Source organism: Tympanuchus pallidicinctus, unplaced genomic scaffold (genome assembly GCF_026119805.1).
Source record: "Tympanuchus pallidicinctus isolate F22 unplaced genomic scaffold, pur_lepc_1.0 scaffold10, whole genome shotgun sequence".
NCBI classification, from domain to species: domain Eukaryota; kingdom Metazoa; phylum Chordata; class Aves; order Galliformes; family Phasianidae; genus Tympanuchus; species Tympanuchus pallidicinctus.
The window spans coordinates 17,404,329-17,432,101 of NW_026294619.1; the positions used below are offsets into that span (position 1 = coordinate 17,404,329).

Below are 27,773 nucleotides of genomic sequence, written 5' to 3' on the forward strand. Positions count from 1 at the left end.
AAAAGTACAGACTAAAAGTCCACATTGATTCTGAAGTCCAGAACACCTCTGGTTTGACAAATGCTGCCAAATAGTATTTGCATATTTTTGAAAGTAAAAGAACATATCTTTCTTATAAATAAGTTTAGTGGCTTACAGGTTGTTAATCGTATTCTTATTTTAAGATAATTATAGACACAAATATATCATTTTTATCCTAGTAAAATAATTAAAAGAACAGGCGTGTGTACACTAAATTTGAATTGAAACAGAAAATAAAAGCGAATATGTTAAGACATAATTAGGACATAATTCTAAACCTAAACACTAAGCAAGTTTGGATACTAGCAGTCTTTTTCAACAAGGGGCACTGATAGCATCATTAAGTATGTACACTGAGAACAACTTCTGAGATCAACCTATTTCTTTGATTACTCGTTTCTGTTTATATTCCTGATACACCAGGTAATTACTGACAGCAAATAAGCCTTCAGAATTCAACTACACTCTACTTCTGTCACTGTGAATTTGATGATGTCACTAAATATATTCTGAGTGTTGTTGAAAACACAGGTGAAATAGTAGAGTCATCTTGGATGGAATTATTTTTCATATTTACATTTCATATTTCCATTGTCTGGCTTCAGTTGACTGTCTCTCCCTTCCTAAGTAAACAGAGGATTGAGTGCACGCCTGGGATGCGGCATTTATTTTATTTACTAGGCAAAGAACTTCTTGGGTTGTCTTCTCAACTGAAGTGCTTTAAACATCACATATTAAAGGAAACATTCCTTATGCAAACTTGTAATAAGCCTCCAGTCTTCACTGTGCCCCCAGCGTTTGAGAAAGATCTACTTTTCCAGCAACAGGAAAAGCTGGTGAGAATGAGACTGGTGATTCAAACATGCATGACCTTACCCACTTGCACTCAGTTTTAGGAGAACCCGTCTCAACAACTGTTCTACTGGTTCATTCAAATGAAGATAAATTTTGTGCATTCTGCCAAGTGTGCATTGTGCTACCAAGAACACATTGGTCATTTTAATTTTGAAGCTAAGTAGTGCTACAAAACTTCAAGAGTGAGCAAAAAACTTCTCAGTTTGCATTACTGATCCAGATCATAGCATCTATGCTGGTAATCACCAATTTTGTATCACTTTTAAGCTATTTGTTTTCAGAACATATAGCTGTTGTAATATTCTAAGGTAGTTTTGCTTAACTGTATATTTTGTTATTGTTGATTTTCAGTTCATGATCTGAAGATATATGACTGCCAGTGCCTTTATTGGAATAGGCTGCCTAGGGAGTTGGTGGAGTCACCATCCTGGGAGATGTTCAAGAAATGTGTAGGTGTGGCACTGAAGAACATGATTTAGTGGGCATATTGCTAATGGGTTGGTTGCTGGACTGCACTGTTTTAGTGGTCTTTCTAACCTTAATGATTCTATGATTCAGTGTTTTTAAATTTTACCTAGATCTCTTTGACAGAGTTGAGTAAGTGCAAAGTAAGTCTTGTTCCATTCAAAAAGGAGATTAACTAGGTTTGGAAAAAGAGCTTGTAAGTAAGGCAGTTGCTTTTTTTTTTTTTTTTTTTTCTTTTTCCCTTTTCTCTTTTTAATGTTAGCATTCCTAGATCCAGCTGTTCTCCTGAGGGTTTTTATGTCATGATTTTATTTAATTAATTTATTTATTTTTTAATGCCTAACAGTGTGGTCTGCACACTGCATAATTGAGCCCTTGTTTGAATGCTTCAAAATATGGCTGTATTTCTTACCACTGTACTGAATTTGTCATAGAAGCTGTTAAGATAACTATTTTACTTCTAGAATTAGTATAAAAATAGCAACTAGTGCTCTCTAACTGAAATATTCAAACAATGCAAGTTCCATATTAGAAGCTCCTTATGAGGAATATTGAGGAGAAAATGCATCTCCTGTGGCTCCTGGAGACAAATAATGTCAAGCCATGGATATCAAATGTCAAGCCATTTGGAATGGATTCTTTTTTGGGTTAACTTGAGGGCCCTCACTTGGTGGTCTTAAGCTTTTTGCAGAAGATGAGAGAAGAAATGAGGGGTATAAAATGTAAGCATTCTGTGGCATCTGGACTGTCTTCTGCATAGTGGAGGAGAGGAGGATGGGACTAGATTATTTTGCCCTTCAGGATCCATCACAGCTCTATGTTTTTGTGTTACTAGGAGGACACATACCACATTATCATTTCCAGATGGCTTTTGAAGTTTGATGTAACAAAGCATTTGCTGAACGGGTCTCATATTGGTCTAAGAGACACCAAAGCTGCGTACTTTGTCAGAAGCAATGAAGGGCTCATCTCTTAAGTATATAGCATAGGACTGTTTTATGACTATACTTTTTTCTAAATGTCTTGTTACATCGATTATAATATGTATTTTATCAGTGGTAGAGTTTGAATTACCCAGACATGTTAATATATGAATATGAAATGGAGAAGATACAAGTATGTGGAACTTACACGTAAGTGCAGCCAGAGAATGGAGAGGTATGAGCAGACACAGAGAAGTTATATCAGTATATTCAGAGAAAGAAATCTTGACTGTACTGGAATCAGAGATAAGACTTAAATTTACTTCAGTGGGCAAGAATTTGACATAGAGAAAATAGGAAACATACCTTATATAAACTGAAGTCAAGATGTGTGTCCTTTGCCCCATAGAAAGAGGATATTTAAAATAGTTATGTAAATATTTTAAAGGCTTGCCAGTTCAGCTTTTTAAAAGGAACCTGTATGCATGTTGACCTTATGTTTGTTTGTTTCATGGAAAGCTCATGCAGCTGTTTTTCATAACTGTGTTCACATCTGCACTTGCTATGTCATTTTTAGCCTGGTTTCCAAAGGAAATGAGGTTTATATGATTACAGTTTGTGTGCTGGGTGTGCATGCACACGTGCATCCGCATGCGTGTGAACATTTCTCACAGCTACATATTTTTTTTAAACTTGCTGGCTGATTTCAGCCAAATCTGGTGGGGTGAGAGAAGGCCAGTTTCTCAGATATTCTATCCTGAAAATTTCCTGTCATATAGGCAGCTAGGTAACAATGCCAGAGAACAACAGACCTTGGAGGAGGTATAATGAGACACAAGAGAAAAGAGCTGTTGTAAACGACCTAACTTGTGAAAAATCTTGAATTTAAGTTGCCACCTTCTTTAGTACTAGATTAACCTGTTATGAGAAGAAAATCTACAAGAAATCAGGGCTCATTAATTTTGCTATTCATAAAATCAAATTTATATATAGTGCATTTACTTTTTGTTTAAAAAAAATCTTGCAGATTTTCTGTAGTAGTAACTGTACAGTATTTTATATGAGAGAAAATTTTTAATTTGAGAGAGAAACAGTGCATGAAGGGACAGTGGTAGGTTTTGGGCTTTTGATGATATCGTGTGTGGAAGCTGTAAGTAACTTCTGCAGCTCGCCTAAAGAAGAGATAAACCAAGCCTTTACGTTATACCAAAACACTGTCAATTCTTTATGTACCAACCACATAACTTTCAATCTAGCTTCATAAAACTCCTTTGCGTTATTTCTCATCTGCAATGATATTATTCCTCATCTCTTTTGTTACTTGACTGAATTCCCCTTATACAACAAGTCTACCTGTATGGAACTAGAAAAGAAATGAGCATTATAAGCAATAAATTGTAGAAACCTTTAAATATTGTCTCATGTAGATTTTCCATACATTTTCTGTTTGTAAGATGTGTTTGCTATGTACAGGGGTATGTATTGGGCTAGGTGTATCCATATAAATGCATGCAGAGGGAGAGAGTAACCCAGACTAGAACCAAGACTGGTCTCGGTGGAAAGGGAATTTGTAGCTCACTAAGTGCTAGAAACCCTCTGTTTCCAGCCCTAATGGGCTGTGAAATATTATACCTTAAACCTGTCACTGTTCCAGGACTGAATATTGCTTTTCCTGTGCCTTAGGGAAGTGTAATTTAGAGTGTATGGGGGTATTTTGGGGATAAAGATGTAAATGGAAATTCCACAATAGGGGGAAAAGAAGAAATTGTTTTCTGGAGAAAGGGAGATAGGGGAGTTTTTAATTTTTATTTTTAAGAAGTGATTGAAGATGGTCAAATACTTGAATGTTAGAAACGGACCTCAGGGAAAATGGATTAATGAGCACAGAAGTACAGAACAGGTGAGTGGTCAACATGAGGAATTAAACTTACCATACAGTTATAGGCTACAGTACATGGTTTTTAGCTTACAAGAATTTGCAATATATTTGTCTTTAAAGGAGTAACATATAAATGCAGACTTTTTAGGGCAGAGACAATGCCTTATTTTATTCTATTTTGTTTTCTTTTCTGTTAGGGCGTACTTTTATCTGGGATATCAGTGGTTCTACCAGGCAGATTACTAAAATATGGGTTTTTTTTCCAATTAAAGTTATTAATATATCTCCAACAGAACACAAATTAAAGTTATTAATATATCTCCAACAGAACACAAATATGTTTTTCTTTTGATATTAAGTATAATACAGATGGAGAGTTTATCAGAAGAAGTTTTCACATATGTGCTGTAATGCAGAAATAGTCTTTTGAAAGCTAAGGAGAAATATTAATACAAAACATTCTATGGGTTAGCTGGAATGCTCCACAACACAACTTGCAGATAACTGCCATCTATCAAAAGAGTATAATTCAGCTAATGGGTAAGAGAGAATATTAACAGTCTGGCATCCCTTATTTATCTCAACATCAGCAAATGAACACTTCATTTGATATCTTGACATTTCTTTGTGTCTATATATGTGGCTGGTAATATTTGGGAAGATGCGATGCAGTTTGTTTGAACTCTGTTGCTGAACATCTGTAATTGTTTACTTGGCACATGGTAACAATTTTGAACTGTGTGTATGGCAAAGATGTGTATATGTCTCTGTACAGAAGTTAAACTAGTGAATCTATCACATTTGCTTAAAAGATTTCATTTATCCAGCCTTTGTATAACAGTGTATCAAGCTAAAAGTCTTACATTTCTAAGGGTTAGAGTTTATGCTTAAACTTACTTTTGAACATAATTCCCAACAAAGTCAGAGCTACCTTACCTCTAGAGATAGTATTTTTGATAAAGATTTATGTATATATATATATTATTCACCACTGATTCACTTTCACTAAGAATCAGTTTACTCCTGTTTTAAGTGTGGGCTCCATCAAAACCATTTGAAATTCAGTTCCTATTTCAGGGGACATCACAAGAAATCCTTAAGCTCTGGGCAGATATGAGAGACTTTTGTATGGTGGTTTGTAGTTTCAGAACCCTTTTTCCTTTACCTTTGTTGTTCATTTATTTTAAAATATAGGAAATAAATATTTTGATTTGTGTGGTATTTTGATATGTAGCATAGAGAGATGACTGTTAGTTTTGCTGCAGAGTTCCTTGATGGACCACAGGTTACCATCCTACAGTTGCTTCTTGGAGACTGCCTCCATTTACAGATCAGCAGAAGACACTGGAAAAAAATTGCAGGTAGAGGTTGTGCAAGCAACCGTGGGCAAGGTCAGAGGGTAGAGCATCAGCAGAGAACAGGAACAAAACTTTATTCTCATTGGCTTGATGAAGTGTTTGGTGGTACACTTTCATTTGTTCCAGGACAAAGCTTCACTTTTGAATTTTGTACCTTTTATTGACTAAACCATTAGCAAATCAGTCTACCCTCTTAAAGCCAGTGTTTATTGCCTATCATTGGGCATTTGTTAAGTGATATTTTGGACTTCAATATGTTCAATAAATGCAACACTAAAATGTTGGCTGCTTACAGAAAGTTATTTATATTGTTGTGACATGTCCATGAATGAATAAAAATTGCACTTTGTTATATTTCTGTCATTGCTTACAGAATTATCTGTGTTTAGCAATAATTCGTTACACAGATTCTTAGTCCATGTTAGAGAATCTGCATGGAGTTTACTCAGAGATATTTGCCTTTTTAAATCCGTACCAGAATCATCAGAAATTATTGTCCTAAAACTGAGCATGAAAGGCAGCACCTCTTGTACTTCTGCCCTGTGGGGGGTATGCAGTGCAGGTCCTTGATTTTGGTGTTCTGAGAGCCCAGTATTTGCATTAGGAAATACTGCATATCTCCTAGTGGGAATAATTACACTGGATTCCTGTGGTGTGAATAGATGACATAGATTTTATTGTGCTCCATTTTTTCGTGTGCAATTGAACAGCTTTGTAGTAAGTGAGCAAAGGTTAGATGCGTGCAAGTTGATTTTGAATAGAGGAGACACCTATCCCTTCTGCTTTCTCCAGGGAAACCTTTTTGCAAGGAGCATGCTAATGTACTCCCCCAGCACTACACCAACATTGAATTATTTTCATTTTCAACCTGCCTTGGATACTAGATGTCTGGGTAACACACAGCTAACAGCAGCTGCATTTAAAAAGAACTTTGAGGGTATCTCAATGTACTCACCAAAAAAAAAAATAAATTCAGAGCAGGTAATGTTTGCTTTTGGATGACCATTCAATTTAGTATACAGCATAGCTGAAAATTTCTAGTGAGTAAATGCGGTAAGTGTCCTTTGGACAAAGCAGTTTAGCAGATGCGCTGTTATTTTAAAGAAATGTTGATATTATAGCATGCAACAAATATTTTTATGTCTCTAAAATAACTTTTGAGGACCTCCAACTTCCCGTGCAGTGATCCCATCTCTAGCTCTACCTGTGCAGAGCAGTGTTGTGTTCCAGGTCATCTACTGATGATGTAGCTCATTGCCAAAAGAGGAGGATTTTTGTTTTGTTTTGGTCTTAGGAAACTAGCGTCATTGGACAGTGCAATTTCAACAAAAAATAAGACTCAGCATTTGAAATATTGTTTTGAAAGAGTTTGTATGTCTTTATTCTGCACTCACTCTTAAAATGTTGTACACCGGGCCTGATTTATCTCAACACTGTGACACTGCTTATGGCACAGTATGCATCTCTTCTTTATTTTGAGGTCAACTGAGCTATGTAGAAAATTATGGGAGTGACTGTAAAACTATTTACCAAAACCAATTTAAATATGGAGCAAATGTAAGCGCCGTGAAAAAGTCACATGATGGCTAGTTAAACAGCTGGTCTTCTACAGTGCAGCACTGCATTGACTTGTATGGGAAGGCGGAATAGATATCTTCCAGATTTTGGTAACAGAGTTATGAGCACCCTTCCTTACTCTCTCGAGCTCTCAGCGTGTCTCTGTGATGCGGTGTGAGTCAGGAGATCCCCTTGGGGTGGGAAGCCCACGAGGGCAGGGCCTTGCCAGACAGTGCCCATTCCACTGCCCCAGGAATGGAACTGAGCAGTGCTGAGCACCTCCTGTGGGCCACTGCAGGAGCCCAGCTCATGGGAGCTGCAGTGGGCAAGGCCATAGCTCAGGTTGGGAGTCAAGCAGAGAGCCTCGGTGGAGGGCCAGGGAGTGGGTCCTATCCTTAGTGCTGCCTTGGGACCTCTGCCCACGGTCCCAGTGGGATGGGGCTGCCCTTGGCTGCACAGACTTGCTGACCCTGTTGTCAAGTGGATGACAGAGGAATGCATGCTAGGCACCTAGAACATCCTCTGAGTATGTTCAGCTGTCAGACTGTGTTCTGAATCAAGGGATAACTTAACAGAAGAAGTCCAGGGAGCAGTAAGTTAGTGATTTAGCCAAGTTATATTCGCAATGAATGATGTATTCAATAAGATTGGCTTTTGCCTTCTTACAGTCATAATCAGGTCAAGATATCAGCAACATTGCACAGCACATATTATGTACTGTTTACTGCCTGAGTCACAAAACGAGAGAAATGAAAAAAGGTTTTTTTTATTGCTCTCAAATAAAAGTAGCACAACTTTTAGAAACACAACAAACATATCATGATTATCATCTTGTTACATTAGGCTTATGTACCCTGAGTTGATTTTAGGAGTGATGGACTTAGTGACATCATGACATTTCTGCTGGCAGAAAAAATGAAATGTGGTAATACGCTGAATCTTTCAGTAGTTCTTGTGCAGTTTTCATAGTGAATAGTAATAGAGTTTTTATTCAAGCATTTCAGCCATAGCTTTTGAAGGCTTTTAGGAGGGATCACTGTTTTTACTTTGTTTGGAAACTGAGGCACAGGGAGGTGGAGTAGGTTGCTTAGGGTATCAAAAATGCTGAGTCAAAACAGCCAGATCTCCTTACTTCCAGTCCAGTGCCTGTATGCATGCACTCTGTTGCCACCCCAGAACTGCTACAGGAAACTGGAGATGAAATCTTTTGTTTGATGTGGAGCATTCCAAGCCCTGGGGGATTTGAATACTAATCTTTCATGTGACAACACTCAAGTATCAAGCTTACAGATACTAGGGTGATGAGTGTGTTGTAAGTGTTTGGGTAGATAAAAATAAAATAAAATAAACTGTTAAAGTGGCTCAATATTTTATTCTCAAACAAAAATCTCAACTAGACAAGATATGACCAGTGCTAAGAACAGCTCTGAAAGAATGTCAAGATAGTGTTACTATCAACATGAATGTCTGTGGTGATATAAAACAACTAAGCTGAGAAACAATTTTTATTTGTTCTAGCCCCTGAGGACACGCTGACTAGTGATGACTTGTCTAGCTCAGCTCTGTGTGGTCTAATTCACTTTATTTGCCAAGATCAGTCAACACTCATTGGAAGTAAACTTCAGCACTTAGTTCAGATTGAGTAAAGTTTATTAGTTTACGTGGAATAGTCTTAAGTCCTTAGCCTCACCCAGATGACACAGTTATCTGGGTGTAACAAGGAGAGAGACTATTAATAAATGCTTTTATTTTCTTAGTGTCACTGAAGTGAATTTCAATTTCATAAATAACCTTGTCTTTTCTTGCACAGAGATTCTGCTATTACAGACACAGTATCTACTCATTTTATCAAAGTGTAAGTTTATGTTTAGTTCAGATAGTTATCCAATCGCATGGCTGTAACCATCTACTACAAACCTAAATGTAGACTAGACTCTTGAATTTTTATTACTTATTTCACACTGGAACTAATAAATTGAATTAATTTTCAGAATAGATACGGTCTATTTAGTGATAGTCAAGAACTTAAACTCAAGGCTCTGTTGATTATGCTCTACACTCATTCTACATACGAATGTACTAAACCATGTTATGTGTGTGAAAGTACTTGAGCTATCAGTGTCTTTCAGGAAGCTGTTCTTAACCACTTCACAAGCATAATTGACTAATGTGGAAGAAAACAAAGAAGAGAAGAGTTGTCTTTTTTTTTTCTTTTTTTTTTCCTGGAGATAGTTTCGTGTAATGCTTCAATATTCAGTGCTAGTGAACCCCTCATACAAAATCATATTTCAGTGAGGAATGAAATTTCATTTAAACTTTTGACTTTGCTTTATTGACTTACATTTGATGGTTGGCATCACTTTGGTGTTAACTCTCTTCTGCTTTTCTTTAAGAAATGCATTCAACATTGTCTTGTGATCAGTGAGTTTCTAACAGTCTTAAAGAACTTCAGCCACAACTGTAGGAGTCATGATAGTTAGCTAAAAAATGTTTTCAGTTAGATTACACAGCCTGTGCTTGAGTCTTAAAATTACTGGGGAGAAAAAAATAAAAAAGTGACAAAAAAAACCCCCAAAAAACTGAGTATGATTGGGAGAAAGTTCATGTATTACTGCCATTATGTATGTTGTGACCTCAAGGCCCCCTTTGAAGTAGGAAGGATAAAAACTCCTGTTTGGACCTGGGGAGTTATTAAGACTTTCGCTGGATTGCCTGCTATTTGGAGCTACTGCTCAAGATGGAGCAGTCCTGAAAAGAAGTTTAGGGACTAGTCATTACTATGACAATTTCTCATGCTCTTGTCCTGAGTCCCCATCATCCGAGTATGCTTGTATGTAGTACAACTCCATGAATGCATGGAACTGCATCCTCCTTTCTTCCTATGACTTCTGAACTTCAACTATCTGACTTGAATTCGAGTTAACATAATTACTTATAATTTTAAAATAGAACAACAGTTAAAGCTCATATGAAATCAACAGAGCAATAAGGAGCTTTCTAAAGAATGCAAATTTCATTTGACCATACATAAAATGGTAGCTTAGAATCAGATGTGATGAGAGCATCATTATATAATAAAAATCAGTGATGTAAAGTCCTTGTATGTTTACCTCAGAAGTCTGACAACCATTTACTGACGGTGTGAGAACAAATTAAAAGATGAGATTAAGTTATGGTACTTCCTATTTAAATCTTCATCTTTTATTGACCTTGTGTTCCCATTAGAACAGGTGAATGGAAATTATCAGATCTATATCACATAAATAATTACAGTGCTTTTTATCTTAAAAGTAAGCAATACAAAATTTCACTTGTATAATTTCAGTATGATTTAAATTTTTTAAATGACTGCTTTATAGGCTTTGGAACATTTCTTTATACATTTATGCAACATCTTCTAGTACTATCTCAGATCAATACATCGCTACTGTGGTCGAGGAAAATACGTCTGGTTTTTTTGGTAAAAATACGGCTTAAGGTGCAGAAAGATGCAAATAAGTTGCATGGACTTCTTGTGGCCTGGAAAGGATGGAAGATTTTTCATTAACATAAAGCCATTTTTGTTTCTGAAAGGCACAGTGATCTAAATCCTCTCAGTATTTATCTGTGTTTAGATTTAGGTCATGTTTTACATCTATTTCGGGTTTCCATAGTGCCCTCATATTTCTGATGTTTTATGACCTTTAGCTGTGTGGTAAACTGTGCGTTTTTGCAGACAGGGAACTTGGACTGGAGAAAGTACAGGCATGTTTATGCTGCAGAGGCTACCACCATGCTGTTGTTACCAAATCCGTACTCAGACATGTAGGTTTGTTAACTCAGGTGTGGGGCTACGTGACTATCCTGACTGCTGATATGCACTGGGATCCCCATGACACCCGTACTGCACTGTATGGATGCAGTAACTTGATTGTAGCTTTGGAATTGGCAGGTGGTAGGTACACCTGGAGTGGTCCAAGCACACTATTCTCTCAGAGCAAATATTTGAAAATGCAGAAGATGGCAGGCAGACAGTCTTTTTAGTCTTCAACTGAGGCTGCATGTGTTAGGCCATTGCACGGAAATGAAATGGCTCTTCTGACTCATTGTCATTTTTGCATATGAGAGAATGTCGGCATTGTATGAGTGATTCTTGACAGACTGATTTTGAGAAAAATGTCACCCAAAAGATGTTAAATTTTCGTTGTAGTTGCCCCAAAAACCGAACTAAAAAAAGAAGACGACTACTCGCCTGCAATTAGTTACTAGTATATGCTTTGCAAGGGAAACAAATGGTAGATAGGTAGCACTATGAGGTGTAAAAAAAAAATAATTACTCTTAGTATCTACGACGTATTTTTTGTTAAGCATATTTCAGATGTTTTCAGCCCCTCTATTCTAAATGAAGATTAATAAAACACATCCTTGAATTTGATAGTTTAAATGGGTTCATCTCTTTTCATGGCTAGAAATAATACAGTAATATGCATGCATAACTGCTTATATTATTACAGAGCAGTTGCATATTTTGTTCTCCAGCAATAACGAGGAAAAGCAAACACATCATCTAAGCTGTTACACCATACCTAGTCCTTAGTCTTGTGGTAGCTTTGAATCTTTTTTTTTTTTTTTTTTGCTAATAAGATTAGATCATAGAATAGAATGGCCTGGGTTGGAAAGGATCACAGTGATCATCTATTTTCAACCCCCCTGCTATGTGCAGGATCATCAACCACTAGACCAGGCTGTCCAGAGATGTAATGAAGCCCTAGAGATCTGTGATGTAAGTATTTGTGTGAGAAACAAGTGCCTCTTGGTCTTCATATCTGCACTGAGTATGTATTATTTGTATTTAAGCAACTCAAACTAGGGAAAAAAAGCATGCTTTAAGCTAGAAGACAGCACAGCAATGTTGTTTTAAGCACAGCTTAGGTGAGTAGCACTTGTCTCTGGCCTGTGCCTGTCTCACCAGAATGTGGTATGCAGCTATTCTTCAGATGTGGATTTTTGCACCCTTCAAAAGAGCAACAGTTTATGCATGTCAGATAGCTGCTAACCTTTGTCCTCCTTCCCTCAGCTAGCAGCAAACAATATTCAGTAATGTTTTTTGGATATAGTGTTAAATGATCAATTGTAAGAATAAGAAAAATCCCACTGCCTGGTGAACCTTCCTGAGCAAACTTGTAATGTAGAAGAGCCCCTAGAATTTTACAAACAGTGTAGGTCAGTGGGGTGAGCAGAACAAGGCAGGAGGGTATGGGGTTGTGAGACTCGGAAAATGGATTTTGTGAAATGCCCCTTGTTTGAACATGGCTCTCATACATTCTTTGGTGAATGCATAGGACATTACTCATTACTACCTTCAACCCCTCAAAGTGAGATTCGTGGTCCCACTGATGGGGACCAGAAAGTGCACCAGCAATAATGGTTACACACTGAGCTTTTTTATCCCATCGGTGCTGAATTCACTTGTCTTTTGTCTTTGCATACAAATATAAAAGGTTTTCTGTAGTATATCCATCCTGCTTTGAAAACCTCTTCAACACTTTTAACTTAATAAATATCATAGTGTACATTTTCACAGTTTACGAACATTGATAATTTGTGTTTCACACGTTGATGCTTTATTAATATTTCCTCTCCCTTAATGCCTAGTTTTGTGTTTTTTTTGTGTTTTTTTTTTTTTTTTTTTTTGTACCATCAACCGCATATAATCTTCTGTTTGAAAAATCTATTGAAAATTCCCATTATGTTTTGTTTATGTGTGTCTGGATGTGTATAAAACAGTGTGTTTTAAATAGAAATCACTAAGAAGCAGGAATCTTTGTTTTCTTTCATGTTGTTTGGTCAACTGAAAAAGAACATCTGTACCATCATCCTCATTGCAATTTTCCACCCTAGCAATTACCCACATGAGCAAAGATCATGTGCTGTTTTAGAGAGCAAGGTATAATTGTGCAGGTTTTCTGTTGATCTGGGTAATTTAGTGGAAAAACTCTGATTAGACTAAGCCTGCCAAAGGGTAGTAAGGGACACATTAGATCGTTTACCTGTAATTTAGCTTTCTTTTAGGCTAGGTACAAATTGATGTTTTCATGTACATAAGAAGACATCAGAAAAATATGTATTATTCATGGGTACTTCTTCATAATTGAAGCTAAAACTTTTAAAATTCATTCTACCTAGGGCAAATAAGTCCAGTATTTCATATACGTCAAATATACTTAAATATTAAAAAATCAGTTCCATTTTTTTCTACATTTAGTGACATATTTTAAAAAAAATAGATTCAGTGTTGGAAGTTGTTTCTAAAATGCATTATCTAGTTAGCAATTGAATAAAATATTTATTTGACATGCTGACATAAAGATGCACTGTTACTGTAGTGTAATTCTTTTTACAGAGGTTATACAGTGAGGTCAAACTCAAATTTCCATTCATTCATAGCCACAAAACAAGGTTATTGGAAGGTCACCTCTTCTGAATGAATAGAGCACCAGTTAACCCTAGAAAACAATGAAAACTGTTCTACTGAATCTTTTATCTTTAAGTGTTTGTTCTTTGTGTAACTGCAGAGAATTACAGCAATTGTTGAATCGTATTATTTTGAGGATTGCAACCTCTAGTAAAGGATCAAATCCAAGCATCATGACAGTCACTGCGAGGATTAGTACTTGAAAGGATACTGGAAGGGCCTGATTCTATTAGTGCTTTGCCTGTCATTTTCCAGCACCTTTGAGGCAAGTATGTCTGGCTCATCAGTTGCAGTTATTTGTGAAGTTAGAGATGCTCCCACCGTCAAAAACTGTGAATCATTTTTTTAAAAATCTTATTTTTCACTGTTGTGTGTGACATTCCAGCTCTTCTCCGTAAGATGATTGTGGAAAGCAGCTTGTCCTGGCTTCAGCAGAACTTCTAAGTGCAAGGATCCAAATCCTCTGACAAGGCTAGGAAAAAGGTTGCAATAGAAGAGGTCACACACAGATGTTGTTAGGAGTAACAACTGGGCAAAAACACAAAATAAGAGCATACCGCATATGCCTTTCTTTCATCCTTGGCACCTTCCTTAGAGGACTAAAGCAAATTTTACTAGTTTGGACTCTTCCCTTTATCCTTTCCGAATTTGCTTTTCTACGGAATCACTCTTTTCAGATGATTTGAGCTAAAAACCAATTCTCCTGAAATGTTAAAGCACAGAAACAACCTGAAGTGGATGCTACCATTTGCTCAGCTTGTGTGGTGCTGAGCTAATCCACCCACCTTTCCTTCCATCCCTCAGCTCCCCTCTGCACTGCATGCTCTCTGTTCTCAGACATTTATTCAGAACTTTTTTTTTTTATGTTCCTTAATAATGATACTTTGAATTACAACTTTCTTACTCTGGACCGTTTTTTTTTTCCCCAGCACATTATGTAGCCAGTCTTGTACTTGAGAACATCAATAGTTTGATATTTTACCTTTCAAACTGCAGTTACTCTAAGCTATAATAGCAAGGCAGAAGAGAGTAGTGTGCCATCATTACTTAGTTAAATTCGTATCTGAAAATTCTGCTGACATTACTAAATATATAACATAATTTAGGAAGCATGTGTTGTATAGTCTGACTTTTGGCCTTTTATTTTCTTTCCTCAGTATCATTGTCTATTGCTATTAAAATGTTAGGGACTTGATTGTCAGTGACGCTCCTCAGCCTGAGGTTCAATAATTTGGTAATGAATAGGTCTAAAAATCAGATTCTCTATGTGCATTCCTTAGGGCATTGGCCTTCTGTAAGAGATTTTTTTTCCACATCCAATCTTGCAGCAATGCCTGTGAAACAGATTTTACTGAATTACTGAAATATTCAAAATCTGGCGTGATTTCTGTAATTTAAATGTACATAGTGGTGCGTGTTTCTTGCTGGGTTGCTTTATTCCTTCTGTTGTAGAAGACGGTGATAAACCTTGTGTTTTTCCACTTCAATGAAAGCTTTCATAGTTCTTGAGTGTTGCAATAGTGTTTCCATTGCACTCTTAATAATATTTAGTGTTGTGTTGTTTTTTTTTTCTTGACCACCACCATTTAATTTGTTGCTAGTGTATATGTATGCATGCCTAGTTCAGATTTCATTTCTTAGGTAGTTATTTGCACTTGAGACACTTAATTTCATTTGCTGTTGTGCTGTATATTTTATGGCTTCTGATTGGCTTTTTCCTCAACTCAATGCTGCAAGCATGAAATAATTGGTATGGGAAAAGACTGCACATGGATTATGCATAAAGAGACTTAATTGGTTAGCTTTGCGAAATATTTGAGTTTTGCTTTGTGTAGGTTGGCCTCGGTTCAGACAGTAATACCAGATTTTTACTGGTGGCTCAGCACATCACACAAATACTGCTTTTTCGTGAGTGGATCCTCAGTCTTCTTGGGTACACACCTGCAGGACTTCACATTGTATGTAGGTTGCTCTGAAAGTAATGTCTCCTATTTATTTCCATGGAAACTACAACTAAGAGCACAATAACACTGTTTGACAGAGAAAATTCTCAACTACAAAACACTAATTTTCAAAACAGTCATCACCATTAGCAGTGCATTTTCACCTCTGATGAAAAATCTTTGTGAGAGGAGGTGACCACTGTCACTGTTGCCACTGCTGAAACATACCACCTACCACCTAACTGTGCTCACATCCACTTACTGGTCTCCATAAATGTTCACCAAGCGTTGATGAATGTCAGTAGGTGCATTTCTTTTTTCTACGTGAAAGAATTCAGTTACATATCTTTGCTTCATCCACGTCCGATGACGTTCTGTCTGACTGCCCCTCTGCTGTCATCTGGCACATGGCAAAAAAAATGTAACAGAATAATGGTGGGAAGGCTCAGCCTCTACTGCCATCCACCAGCATCTGCCTCTGGTGTCGTAGACCAACATAATAAATAGGAGGAATTACAGTCCATCTATTCAGTAGAATCATAGAAAGGTTTGGGTTGAAAGGGACCTTTAAGATCTTGAAATACATGGCAAAGGCTTTTTTTTTACCTTTCTAAATTCAATTGGATGTTTTCTGATTTGTTTTGTTTTAATGTAGGGTTGTTTCATTTTTACCAAAGGTATTTTTTTGTTTCTCTTAATCTCTGTGCATCTTTATTACAAAATATTTAAGCGTCAAAATGAATTAGAATGGCTACAGGGTTAAATAATAACATTGCTTTAAGTTTTCAGTATAACCTTTTCTCTGCATGTTGTATTATTTGATACTCATTATTCACTTTGCATTGTGTGAAAAATGAGGGCCTAATTTCATAACACTGGTAATTCTTCAATCATAGAGTAGAGGAAAGTAAGAAGTGGCCTTTGTGTTTAATAAGAATTATGAAGACACTTCTGAAGTAATTGTTTCATGAAAGTACTTAAAAGGAAAGTTCTGCAGAAGATTTCTGCAGAAACTTTAGAAATCAAAGAAGGATGTTTTTCACTTTAGCCTTGCCAAATGATTCACTTAGTACTGTTGTTTTTTCCTTTGTGCTTCAGCCTAGCACTTGGGAAGAGAGTTGTGAATGTAAATAAATACAAATCAATAGGAGCACTGTTTTATTATTTCACTGGGAATTTCTGTACAATTTGAGAGGAACTTCCTTTGAGTTTAGCAGACGATTAAGTTTAACCTTGATTTTAAGCCAGCTAGATTGACTTACATTCTATCAGCAAGGGATTTAAATTTACTCGGACACATTTTAATTGGCATTTATGCAACGTGTACTCACAGATGCTAAATTCATTGAGAAATCCCGAGTGCCATCTGTTTAACCCTGTTTTCCTTCTATTAAAGTATAATAAAATACTGCCAGATCCTTCTGGCTTGCTAATATATTTATCTTTCAGAATACAATATTGTAATTAGCACATTATTACTGTGTTATGTTGTGCTCGAAATATATTTCTCTGTTTGATTAAAAGTAATATTATTTGCACTTTTCATAGCTGTTCATTTTAACAATTTGAAACATCTTATACTAAACTTAAGGGAAAAAGGAGAAGAAAAAAAAAATAGAATCCTTAAATGTCCACATGTGGCCAAAGCTATTTTGAATCCATTATACGTTGCATGGAACTGGATCTTTGTGTTGTATAAGCCCTTATGACTTTAATAAAGTTGTTGCTTTTTGAATAAAATTCTACATGATGTTTAATCACTAGTAACATAAAACATAGGTGTACGTAACTAAGATAACTGTACCTGTTCACTGCTTTGTAAGAAATCCATGTGAGTGCATTTCGGTAAAAATTGCAGTGTTTAGTTCTGTAAAAGGTATTAGCGTTTGATTTTTAGCTGAACACTTTATTTGTAGCTTCAGGAAGATTGAAGACCTTTTCCTGGCTTCCAGCATCTCAGGGGAAAACTGTCAGGTCTCACACTGATTCCAGAACACTTTTAAGCATATGTTAAACTCTGAAAATATGGAGATATGCTTAACTGTTTTCTAACTTGGGTCCCAGTATTTATCGTTTACTTTTGCACTGGCAGAAACCGTGGAACTGATGAACAGTATGAATTGTGTTGATGAGGAGTAGGAATTTTCTTGCTTTTGCTTTAAAACTTCTAGTTGTTTCCAAAGCAGTCATCTTGTGTTGTTTTTTTGTTTTTTTTTGTTATTTTGTTGTTGTTGTTTGTTTGTTTTTTTTAATATAGTTGTTTAACATAGTAAGAGTTATCCAAATTACTGTTCAGAAGTAATCTAGTGAAGAAATCTAACAAAATAACACACTTTCTGGTTCTTCAGTGTTTCACTTCCAAAACTGTTACGACTACTCTTTTAAAACATAAACCCTGGGTTTCTAACTTGACATGAATATTTAATATTAAATAATCAAGTTAGTGCGCATTACATGGCAAGGAATTGTAAAGGAGTTTTAAGTGTGTGGCATGGGGTTCTGGGTAGATAGACAATCTTCAATAGGTCTTTAAAGAAAAAGATAATATTGGTATGTTTATTACAATGAAATTTACTTATTATCTTGTATTTTCATATTTTTTTCTACTGTATCTTTAATCAATTTGCAATTTGGACACATATTACAGGAAGTTGTAAAATAGGGAGAATAAGGAGATTTTTGTATAAATAGCAAGTAAGTGATGATAATGAAAGATGTATATTAACAAAGTAACAGATGACCATGGAATCACATACAGTTTTCGTATTTGAATCTATTTATTTATTATTTATCCCAAGGTTTTCTTTTCAGGATAAAGCAGCTGATATTTAAATGTAATTACTAAGGTTACAAAGATAACTTATGAACTTCTTCTGTTTCACCTGTGATACTTTTGATGCTGTGTTTGTAGTGCTCTGTATGTAAAGCTTGTTACAACAGTGTACCAGCTTTCATCATTTCTCTATGGTGGGTTATATTGAAATAATAGTAATTCTCTTGCATACTATGCAATTAGCCTTGCTAGATGGAATTGGATATAGAGATTCAGTTTCAAAGGAAAGGTTAAGACATCATTAATATATTTTTCCTTTGAAGTACAATATTGAGACTTCATCTTGGACTTCCAGGCACTGGAGGCTTTACGAAGAACGCTCATCTCCAATACTGGCAAATCAGATTGTTTCCATCCCTGTGAAAATAGTTCCCAATATAACACTGAAGTTTCAAAGAGCTGAGGAGTTGATCAGGTAGATGTTGATGGATCCAGCAGATTGAGTTTCCAGTCACACCAGAAGAAAAAAAAAAATCCTTAAAAAAACCCAAACAAACAAACAAAAAAGAAATCTACATGCATATAATAGAATTTCCTTTGTATTTATTTCTTTACTTACTACTAGCACTTCCCTTACCTTTTTTTATTGTCTGAGTTGGTAGTTGTGTGTGCATCAAATGGTATGTACATTAATTTCATTTCTAGAAGCCTTAAATTATTTATACTGTTTGGTAACAATGTTCATTTCCATTGTTTACAGCTCTAGTGTATTATATAGCAGCAATCTTGTTCTGCTATAAGTGTTCTCTCTTGATTAACTCTTTGGATAGTTTGTTAATGGCCTATATCCAAATTATGTATATACAAATCCTGGTTGTTTCCATGAACCTTGCAAAACTTTAGTAAGGTATTTGTTATTTGGGTGTTTTCTCAGTTCAGTATGTATAAAGTTACCACTTCACTCTTTAAATAAAATGTTCCTCTGAGGAAGATCAGATAGTTTTGTGTGTTGTACAGTTTTACATGTTTAAATAATAAACTCTACATAGACACTGTTCTCACAGAGTTATACTGAGAATGGAAGCTTGACACAATAATCATCATAAATGTTAATTGCACTGCTTACTTCTAGTAAGCAGTTTACTAGTGAAGCCCCTTTTTCCTTCCTTGCTTAGTATCAAGGGCTCATAGAGTCATAGAATCATGCCATCCTAGGGTTGGAAGGGACCTCAAAGATTTATTTCCTACTCCCTGATGCCATCCTCCAGGTCAAGCTGCCCAGAAACCCATCCAACCTGGCACTGAGCACCTTTAGGGATAGAGCATCCACAGCTTCTCTGAGCAGCTGTGCCAGTGCCTCATCATCCTCTAAGAATTTCTTTCTAAAATGAAACCTAAATTTTCCCTCTGTATGGGAAATGCTGAATCATGGCCTGAACCTTTGATTGATCACCTGTGCTGCTGGAAGGGGTGGAGCCTGGCTCTCCTTGACCCATTTAAGAGCTGACTACCAGTGGGGAAGGATCTCTTCAGGAGATCCTCTATTCTGAAGTTTTGTAGAGAGCCTAGGATATGGGTAAGCATTCTATCTATTCTCTTTTGGTATAATAACTGCTTAGCCAAACTCTCTGGTGTATTTTATAATTTTAACATCTGTACATTCATTGACTATACATCCTCTTTATTTTAAAGCAATTCTACCTTGTCCTTTCATTGTTAGATTATGCAGAAAGTCCGGTTTCCCTCCTGCCAACGTGCTCCCTTTAAGTACTAGAAGGACACAATGAGGTCTCCCTGGAGTCTTCTCTTTTTCCAGGCTAAAAAGCCCAAATTTCTCAGTCTTTCTTCACAGGAGAGATGCTTTAGCCCTCTGATCACCTTCACGGCCCTCCTCTAGACCCTCTGCAATAGCTCCACATCTTTCTTGTGCTGGGGGCCCCAGGCCTAGACACAGTACTTCAGATAGAGCCTCTCAAGGCAGAGGAAAGAGGGATAATCACCTCCCTCTCCCTGCTGGCTACCCCTTCTGATGCAACACACTGTTGGCCTTCTGGGACATGAATATGGACTTCTGGCTCATGTCCAGGACTCCCCAAATTGTTTACAGGGTAGCTCTCAGTGAATTCTTCTACCAGTTTGTATGTATGTCTGGGGTTGCTCTGACCCAAGTGGAACATCATCACCCTTGGACTTATTGAACCACATTAGATTTTCATAGGCTCTCTTTTCAAGTTTGCCCCGGTTCCTCTGAATGTCATGACTTCCTTCTATTGTGTCAAATGCACTTCTCAGTTTGGCATCATTAGCAATCTTGATGAAGGTAAACTCGATCCTACCGTCTATGTCATTGATAAAGATGTTCAAGATCACCAATCTCAAGATTGACCCTTAGAAGAATCCGTTCCCTTTTTAGACTAGATCGGTTTATTGTACATATTTGTGGTTACCATGATTTCTATGACTTTGTTAAGAACACAAGGTAGACCTTTTTCTAAAGAAATGCTCAAATTATTTTTGAACTTCTAGGCTGTACTATGCATGTACAGCATTTTCTATACCATATAATACAGTGTACACACTTCAGTTCTGAGGTATGTATCTCATATCACAGCTCTAAGGAGAACAAGAGACACAACAAAGAAATTTTACAGTTTGTATAGGCATTAGGGCTGCCTGTTTAAAAGCGTTTTCTACAAGAAATAATGGTAGTGTTTCTGTCTGAAAGTTCAATAAATGTTCTCAGTAATCACCAGTGATTGTGAGCTACTGAAAGATGCCAGTCAACTTCTTTCAAGCACACAAACAACAAGGAAGCATTTTTTTTAGCAAAGACAATTTTTCATTTTGTTGCACATTCTCATATGTAAATGACTGTTGTGACTTTAAAAACTTTTGTTTGATGTCTTGTATCTTCTTATTTCCTGACAAGAGAAGTGACTATTAGTTTTTTATTCTGGCTGAAATCTATTACATGTATTAAAGAAAACCTATGATATTAATGTAAAACTTATTTGTCCTTTTTGTCCTCTTGACTGGGCAGGTAGTGTGTAAATATTGACGGTAGGCATGCAGCTCCTCTTCCTCCCCTAGAAGTTTACTGGGCATGCAGGAGAAAGAGCATGATGTTGTTCAAGGAAGGCCGTGGTGTGGTGGTTGAAAGAAGTGGAGTGAGTAAGGACTGAGACTATTATAATGGATATGAATTATGTGAATTATAATTTTATTTTAGTGTCTGATGCATCTATGTTATGTCTCCAGCTAGTTGCAAGTAGTACAATCCAACAGAAGTCTATTTATAGAGGGAATATTTGGCCTGAGAACTGATACTTAATATGTGGAAATATGAAGGGGGGTTACTGTGGACTCTATTTTGGTTTGTTGCTTAACGTCGACTGGAATCTGATGTTCACCTTCTGCTGTTGTTCCATCTGCCATCTCCAGTGGTTTTTAGTGTTGTTGTTTTTTGTTTTGTTTTTCCCTCTTAACTCAGATGTTTCTGAGTGAATTGCTAGAAGATATCAATAGCTTTTTATCTTGAAAGCTTTTTGGCTTCACTGGCTTCAGCATCCTGTTCCTTATAAGATTATTAGTATTTGCTTCTTAAAACTGTCCTTAAAAATGTATGAGTTCTATTTTTACTCATCGATTGATTACATAGAGTCTCATAATGTTTTTCAAGTTTAGTACGCATACAGAACTTTTTGTGCTTAAAGATAGAAAAAAGAACTAGTCCACTCTACTGACTTGAAAATTTAATTATATTGAGAGTTCACAGATTAGTAAACTAATCTCAGTCTCACACCATATCACACTTGCTTTTCATCCCTTTATCTTAATGAAAACATAGTGGTGTTATGGTTTACTAAGAAATTAACCATCCCATATGGGCTGCTTGGGACTGGTGGGAAATGAATTACTGATGTTGATGGGTCTTGGTAGAGTGCATTGTCATAGTCCATCGTTCAGATTCGTCATGGCTAAGAAATTCAAACATAAGGATTTCTGCTATTTGTACCTCAGCTGAATTTTGATCCAGAATTTTGAATTTTCTCAAGTTTCATTATTAGTAGTTAGAAATTGTCTAAACAAGGAAAGCAAACCAACCAACAAATGAAAAGTCAGTAGTTAGTAGGAAAAAAGGAAAAATATTACTGATAGTTTACCACTGTTTCCTGAGACATTTCTGAACAGTTGTGTATTACAGTTTTTCGTATCATTTAAAGAAAGGTAGAATTATGGTGTTTCTGCCTAGTACAGTCACCACCTTGACTCTTCTTGACTTTCATAGCCATTTCCATCACCTGAATGGTTTTGTATTCAATGCATTTGTAAGTTCATTTTTCACTCAGACTAAGCAAATGTCACAATCATGCACTTTACTTTTACATGTTATTGAGAACTGATGCATTGTATTGCATGCCACAATAACCACAGCAGCCTACTGTGCCTCATAGCATTATGCAGTTGGGTAGCAGTGCATGCCAGCTGCCTTTTTGTAGCTCTTATTAAAGATGTTATCTTTAGCTAGAACACTGAAGTTACGCAACTTAATGTTCCGTGTCTGTTAAAATATTAATGAAAACACAGGGATGAAAACAATGAATGTGACCCAATATAAAAGGAAGCATTTAATCAAAATTAAAATCTGCACTAATGAAATCTGGTTGTCTTTATGTGCATTTGTGTTCATGCTGAGCATTGCCCTCCGTTTCCTTTTGTTAAGTCCAAGTCAGACTTCTGACTGCTGTTTCACCACATAGGGTGATCCAGAACTTCATGCACTCCTTCCTGACAGCATTAAGGCATACTTTGCTTAACAGGCAATGTTTATCTGATTTTTGCTCAGTAGCATTTATTGCTCATTAAATGCTGACGTATTGATCAACTGGCATGTTGCCTTTGACTATCTCATAGGAACTGAAGGCAAAATAAGAGTCTAAATGCGGAAATGATTTTCTGCATGGTTTTCTTGTCTTTTGCTGTGGTGTATTAATCTCCAAGAGATGCAGTTCAGAGTTCCACCTTGGGAAATTTTGTAACCTCCATTGCCATTTTTCTCTGTTGTAGAGGTATTTGTTATAAAGCTCTAGGTAGAGTTTTACAATATTTGAAGCCTTCAGATCTTTGCCTAAATGAAGACCTGTCAGTATAATTCATGAAGATGTACCTAGAGATTTTTCAAATTTTGAACAATAAAAAACAAAACAAAAAAAAAAAAAACCATGAGTATATGTTATTGAGCCATGCTTCCTAATATTGAGGAAGCAGTATGAATTGTGTCTTAGAATATGTCTGAAAGAAAGCAAACATTTTTCTGTACCATTGGGATCCAACTCAAGGCAGTTAATTGAATTAGATGAAGACCATATTTCTCTCTGACTTCTGTGTAAGGCTGTCTGCCATATTTCCCATAGGTGTTTTCTTGGAATGTTTTCTAAAGCCAGTAAGATTAAGGGAATAGTAATTTGAAAAGTATATTATATTTGGCCCAAATGTAATTTTGTAAAAGTTTACTGTTCTTACTCTTGCTGTTGTCCATTGAAGTCTTCTGGAAAGTAAAGAAATGGGATGATATTACTGTAAAAGTGACACATGCATGCATTTGGACTTACAGAGTATAAATAATCATACTGTATAAATAAGGTATATCTTGCTCTCTAGCAGTTCAGGCAAGTGAGAGAAGATGGGAGTTCTGGTCAGTAGTTACCTTCAAGAGAATGAAGTTGTATACTAACGGTGTAACATTGCAGCAACTTTTTAGAGTGATGAACTTCGCTACAGTTCTGTGCCAGCAAATCCACATTCCATCTCAGATTTAACTGTGGAATATCAATTTCCAGCATATAACAAGGGAAACTTAGCTGCTTGAATATATTAAAGATACTGTATCTTCTCTGTTATAAAATGTCACTTTTTTTTTTTTTTTTCCCAGCCACTTTAACAGCATAATAGGATTCTTTTCGCAGAAAATAGAGTCCTTCCAAAGAACTTTGATTGCGGTGTGTTTGCCTAGCCAGGAATTTTCCAGCTTAGAAACCATGGGAAGAGAGTCAGTTTCAAATCCGAAGCCAGCATAGCTGTGGCAGCATCACCTTTTCAATCAATTGTAGTCTGGCTCAATTGGCTAGTGGTATATATCAGAGCTTTAAGTTCTCACTGAAAATGATTTTCACAGAAGCCTGTTTGCTTGCTACCTTGCTGTCCTTGCCACCTGTATTCATTTATTTTTCTCCCTGGAATCATAAATGATAGAATCATAGAATTCTTGGTGTTGAAAGGGACCTCTGTAGGCAATCTAATCCAACTCCCCTGCAATGAACAGGGGCATGCACAGCTAGTTGCCCAGGGCCTTATCCAGCCTCACCTTGAGGCCAGGGCATCAACCACATCACTGAGCAACCTGCTCCATTGCCTCGCCACGCTCACTGTATAAGACTTTTCCCTTAAATCTAACCTAAACCTACCCTATTTGAGCTTGAAACCATCTCACGTTGTTCTGTCACCAAAGACCCTGCTAAAGGAGTCTGTCCTCTCTTTCCAGTAGCTCCCCTTTAGATACTGAAAGACTGCTGTCAGATCCCTTTGCAGCCTTCTCTTTTCCAGGCTGAACAGCCTCACTTCTCTCAGCCTGTCCTCATGGAAGAGGTGTTCCATCTCTTGGGTCGTTTTTGTGGCCCTCCTCTGGTAGTGCAGGTCTGTGTCTCACCTGTACTGAGGATTCCACATCTGGATGCAGCACTCCAGGTGAAACCTCACCAGAACAGAGTAGAGGGGCAGGATCACCTCCCTTGACCTGCTGGTCACTCATCTTTTGATGCAGCCCAGGATACAGTTGGCTTTTTGGGCTGCAAGAGTACAGTTCTTTTTTGGCAGGGTTGTGCTCAATTCTTTCATCCCCCAGCTAGTATTGGTAGTGAGGGTTCCCTCAACCCAGGTGCAAGACCTTGCATTTGGATTTGTTGAACCTCTTGAGGTTCACCTGGGCCCACTGTTCAAGACTGTCTATGTCACTCTGGATGGCGTCCTGCCTATCTGGTGTGTTGACCATACCCCACAGCTAGGTATCATACAAAACAAAAAAAATCACCAGGGTACTGGCTATGTTGTGTTGATTCATGCCATCTTATTTAAAATGGAAAACCATTCTGCTTTTGGAATAAGGTTTGATAATTAGTTAAGAAAGACACTGGACTTCTGATCTTTTCAGCTTTTTTTCCTCATCTTTTGGTCTCGTTACCTCTTGTATATACATCTCTATGCTCTAATTTGCAGGTCCAAGACAAGGTCTTGGTACAGCTTGTTAATCTGACTCTTCATTTCCATTATATTATGCTTTAAAGAAAAGCTGGCACAGCTAACAGGTCATTCAAGCTAGACATTAGAACCTTGAGTTGGAATGCACAGAAGAAAAGCTTTATTTACGGAACACACACATCTTTGCATATAGAGATGTAAACCATTCTTTGCCTAGGCAAATCTAACCTGTGATCTTCCAGAGAGAATTCTTATGTGAACTGTGTCTAAAACCCATTGGTTTGTATCCATGAGTTTGGAAATCTGCTCTGTTAGTCATTAGAAAAATACTGTCTGTAATGAATATGATTGAAATTATTTCAATTATTTCAAACTATCCCCACCCCATACTCCCCCCAAAAAAAACCCTTTACAGTGAGTACAATAGAATACAGTACAATAGAATAATAATAGAAAAGAGAAAATAACTGTAATTATTTAACAGAAGTGAAGGGGAAATGTCTCAGCAATCTATACAAATGAATCTGTTCTTCCACGGGGTAAATTCTGAATTAAAGATAGTAAATGCCTTGTTCTAGATCATAACATGTGGAAGATAATGAGACAAATCACATTTTGTATACAATCAATCAAGTTAATAATTAGATCCATTCTCCATATCTATTTTCAATTTTTGATCAACCTGAGGGATGCCTGAGGCACTGCAGATACTTCAGTTTTTAATTAGGATTCCCAGTGCTGCAGTGTGTTCTCTTAGGTTGTCAGTTACTCATCTCACAGGAGTTAAAGTTACTGTTTATATGACTTCTCTGACTTGGCCATTTAATTGATTCCCAACTCATCATCTACTTAATTCACTCTTTCCTCTTTGCATGCTGAGATACTGGTAGAGGATGGCAGCTATCTTGCCCAGTGGCAATACTTAAGTCCAAGTCTTCAACTACTGAAATAAAATAACAGTAATTGTGTTGGTTTACTTAATACATTTTTGTAACTACCATGTATAACTTTCAACCAATGGGTTGAAAAGACTGTATAAAAAAAATAAATAAATAAAAGGCAGTAATTGCAATTTATTGAAACATCTGCATTCAATATGTCTGTTGTCGAACACCTCAACATTTAAATGCTTATGCAGTGTAGTGTATTGCTTGATTCACTGCTATATTTGTCATCAGCACCTTCTAAAAGATGTAATCCAGTAGGTGAAGCACTCCATGAGTTCTTTCTGCATTAATGGATTAGAAGCATGCAGGTGTTACATCAGCTAGCTTGTATTGCTGAATATAATGGGGAATGACACTTTTTCTGGAGAAAGTAGCTATTAACCTTCAGTATGTATTAAGATGCCATTTTTGTGTTTCTGTATAAAAACTATCAATCAAAAGCATTGCTCTTTGGAGAGAATACATTCTAAAACATCTTAAAGGTTACTGTAATTGGAGCAGTACATTTTGTTAACATTTAAAAAGTGTGATCAAGATTTCAATTCTCTGGGGAGGCTGTTGCTATTTCATAGCTCTAACACCTGTGTATAATTCAGCTGGTCGTGCATTGGATTGGTGCTCAAAGAGTTTTTATCTGTTTCTTGATTGTGGCAACCATCAGTGATCTTTACTGGTGTCAATAGCCAGGCAGTACTAATAATGTTAATTCTAAATTCTATAATTTATAATGTATTCTTTCAGGAACTTAATACCCGTCCCTGATGCCGTTAATCTGTTATCACCCTTACAGCAGAATGTGGCACTGGATTCAGTAAAGTATTTACTAGATTAGATGTTCAGTTAAAAATAAGCAAATGCCTTTGCCTGAAATTCTGCTTCACTATATTGGGTGCATGGAATGAGAGTTTTTTGAACTTCTCTTCCAGTAATTATGGAAATAATTCTACATGCATCATTTGGTCTTTAATTCATGCATTAATTTATTTTAATTTATTCAAATTTATATTGTTTTCTTCTCATATTTCTTCCAAAAAACCTGAGTTATTGGTAGCGCTCATTGTGAGATTCAGGTTGCACATCATGATATAGCTTATAGGTACAAGGCTGTATTTCCCACCATACTGGGAGCTGGAAAAAAAAAAAAACAAAACTGTTAGGTATTTTAAATATTGGAGGAACAGTGATTTTTGGATATCTCTGTTTTCAGGGCAAAGAGTTGCTGTTATCATTAGAAAGATTCTGGGCAATGTTATCAGTACTGATGCATATAAATACATTTGAGTACTAAGCAAAAAAAAAAAAACAAAAAAAAAACAAACAACCACTTGATCTTATAATAATTCA

At 36.5% G+C, this 27,773-nt stretch overlaps 1 protein-coding gene across 7 annotated transcripts in view; it reads left to right on the forward strand.

Annotated features, from left to right (window-relative positions):
* The window catches only part of ROBO1 (roundabout guidance receptor 1), a 690,543-nt gene that overhangs the window by 540,181 nt on the left and 122,589 nt on the right, over positions 1 to 27,773 (forward strand). Inside the window, exon 1 of one of the 7 annotated variants that reach the window (XM_052666648.1) lies at positions 19,745 to 19,804. The exons of the other annotated variants lie outside the window; for them this stretch is intronic. Coding sequence (XP_052522608.1) covers positions 19,801 to 19,804 — 4 coding nt within the window. The 5' untranslated portion in view covers positions 19,745 to 19,800. Of the gene's footprint in view, positions 1 to 19,744; positions 19,805 to 27,773 lie in introns of those variants that run through there. 7 annotated transcript variants of the gene reach the window in all.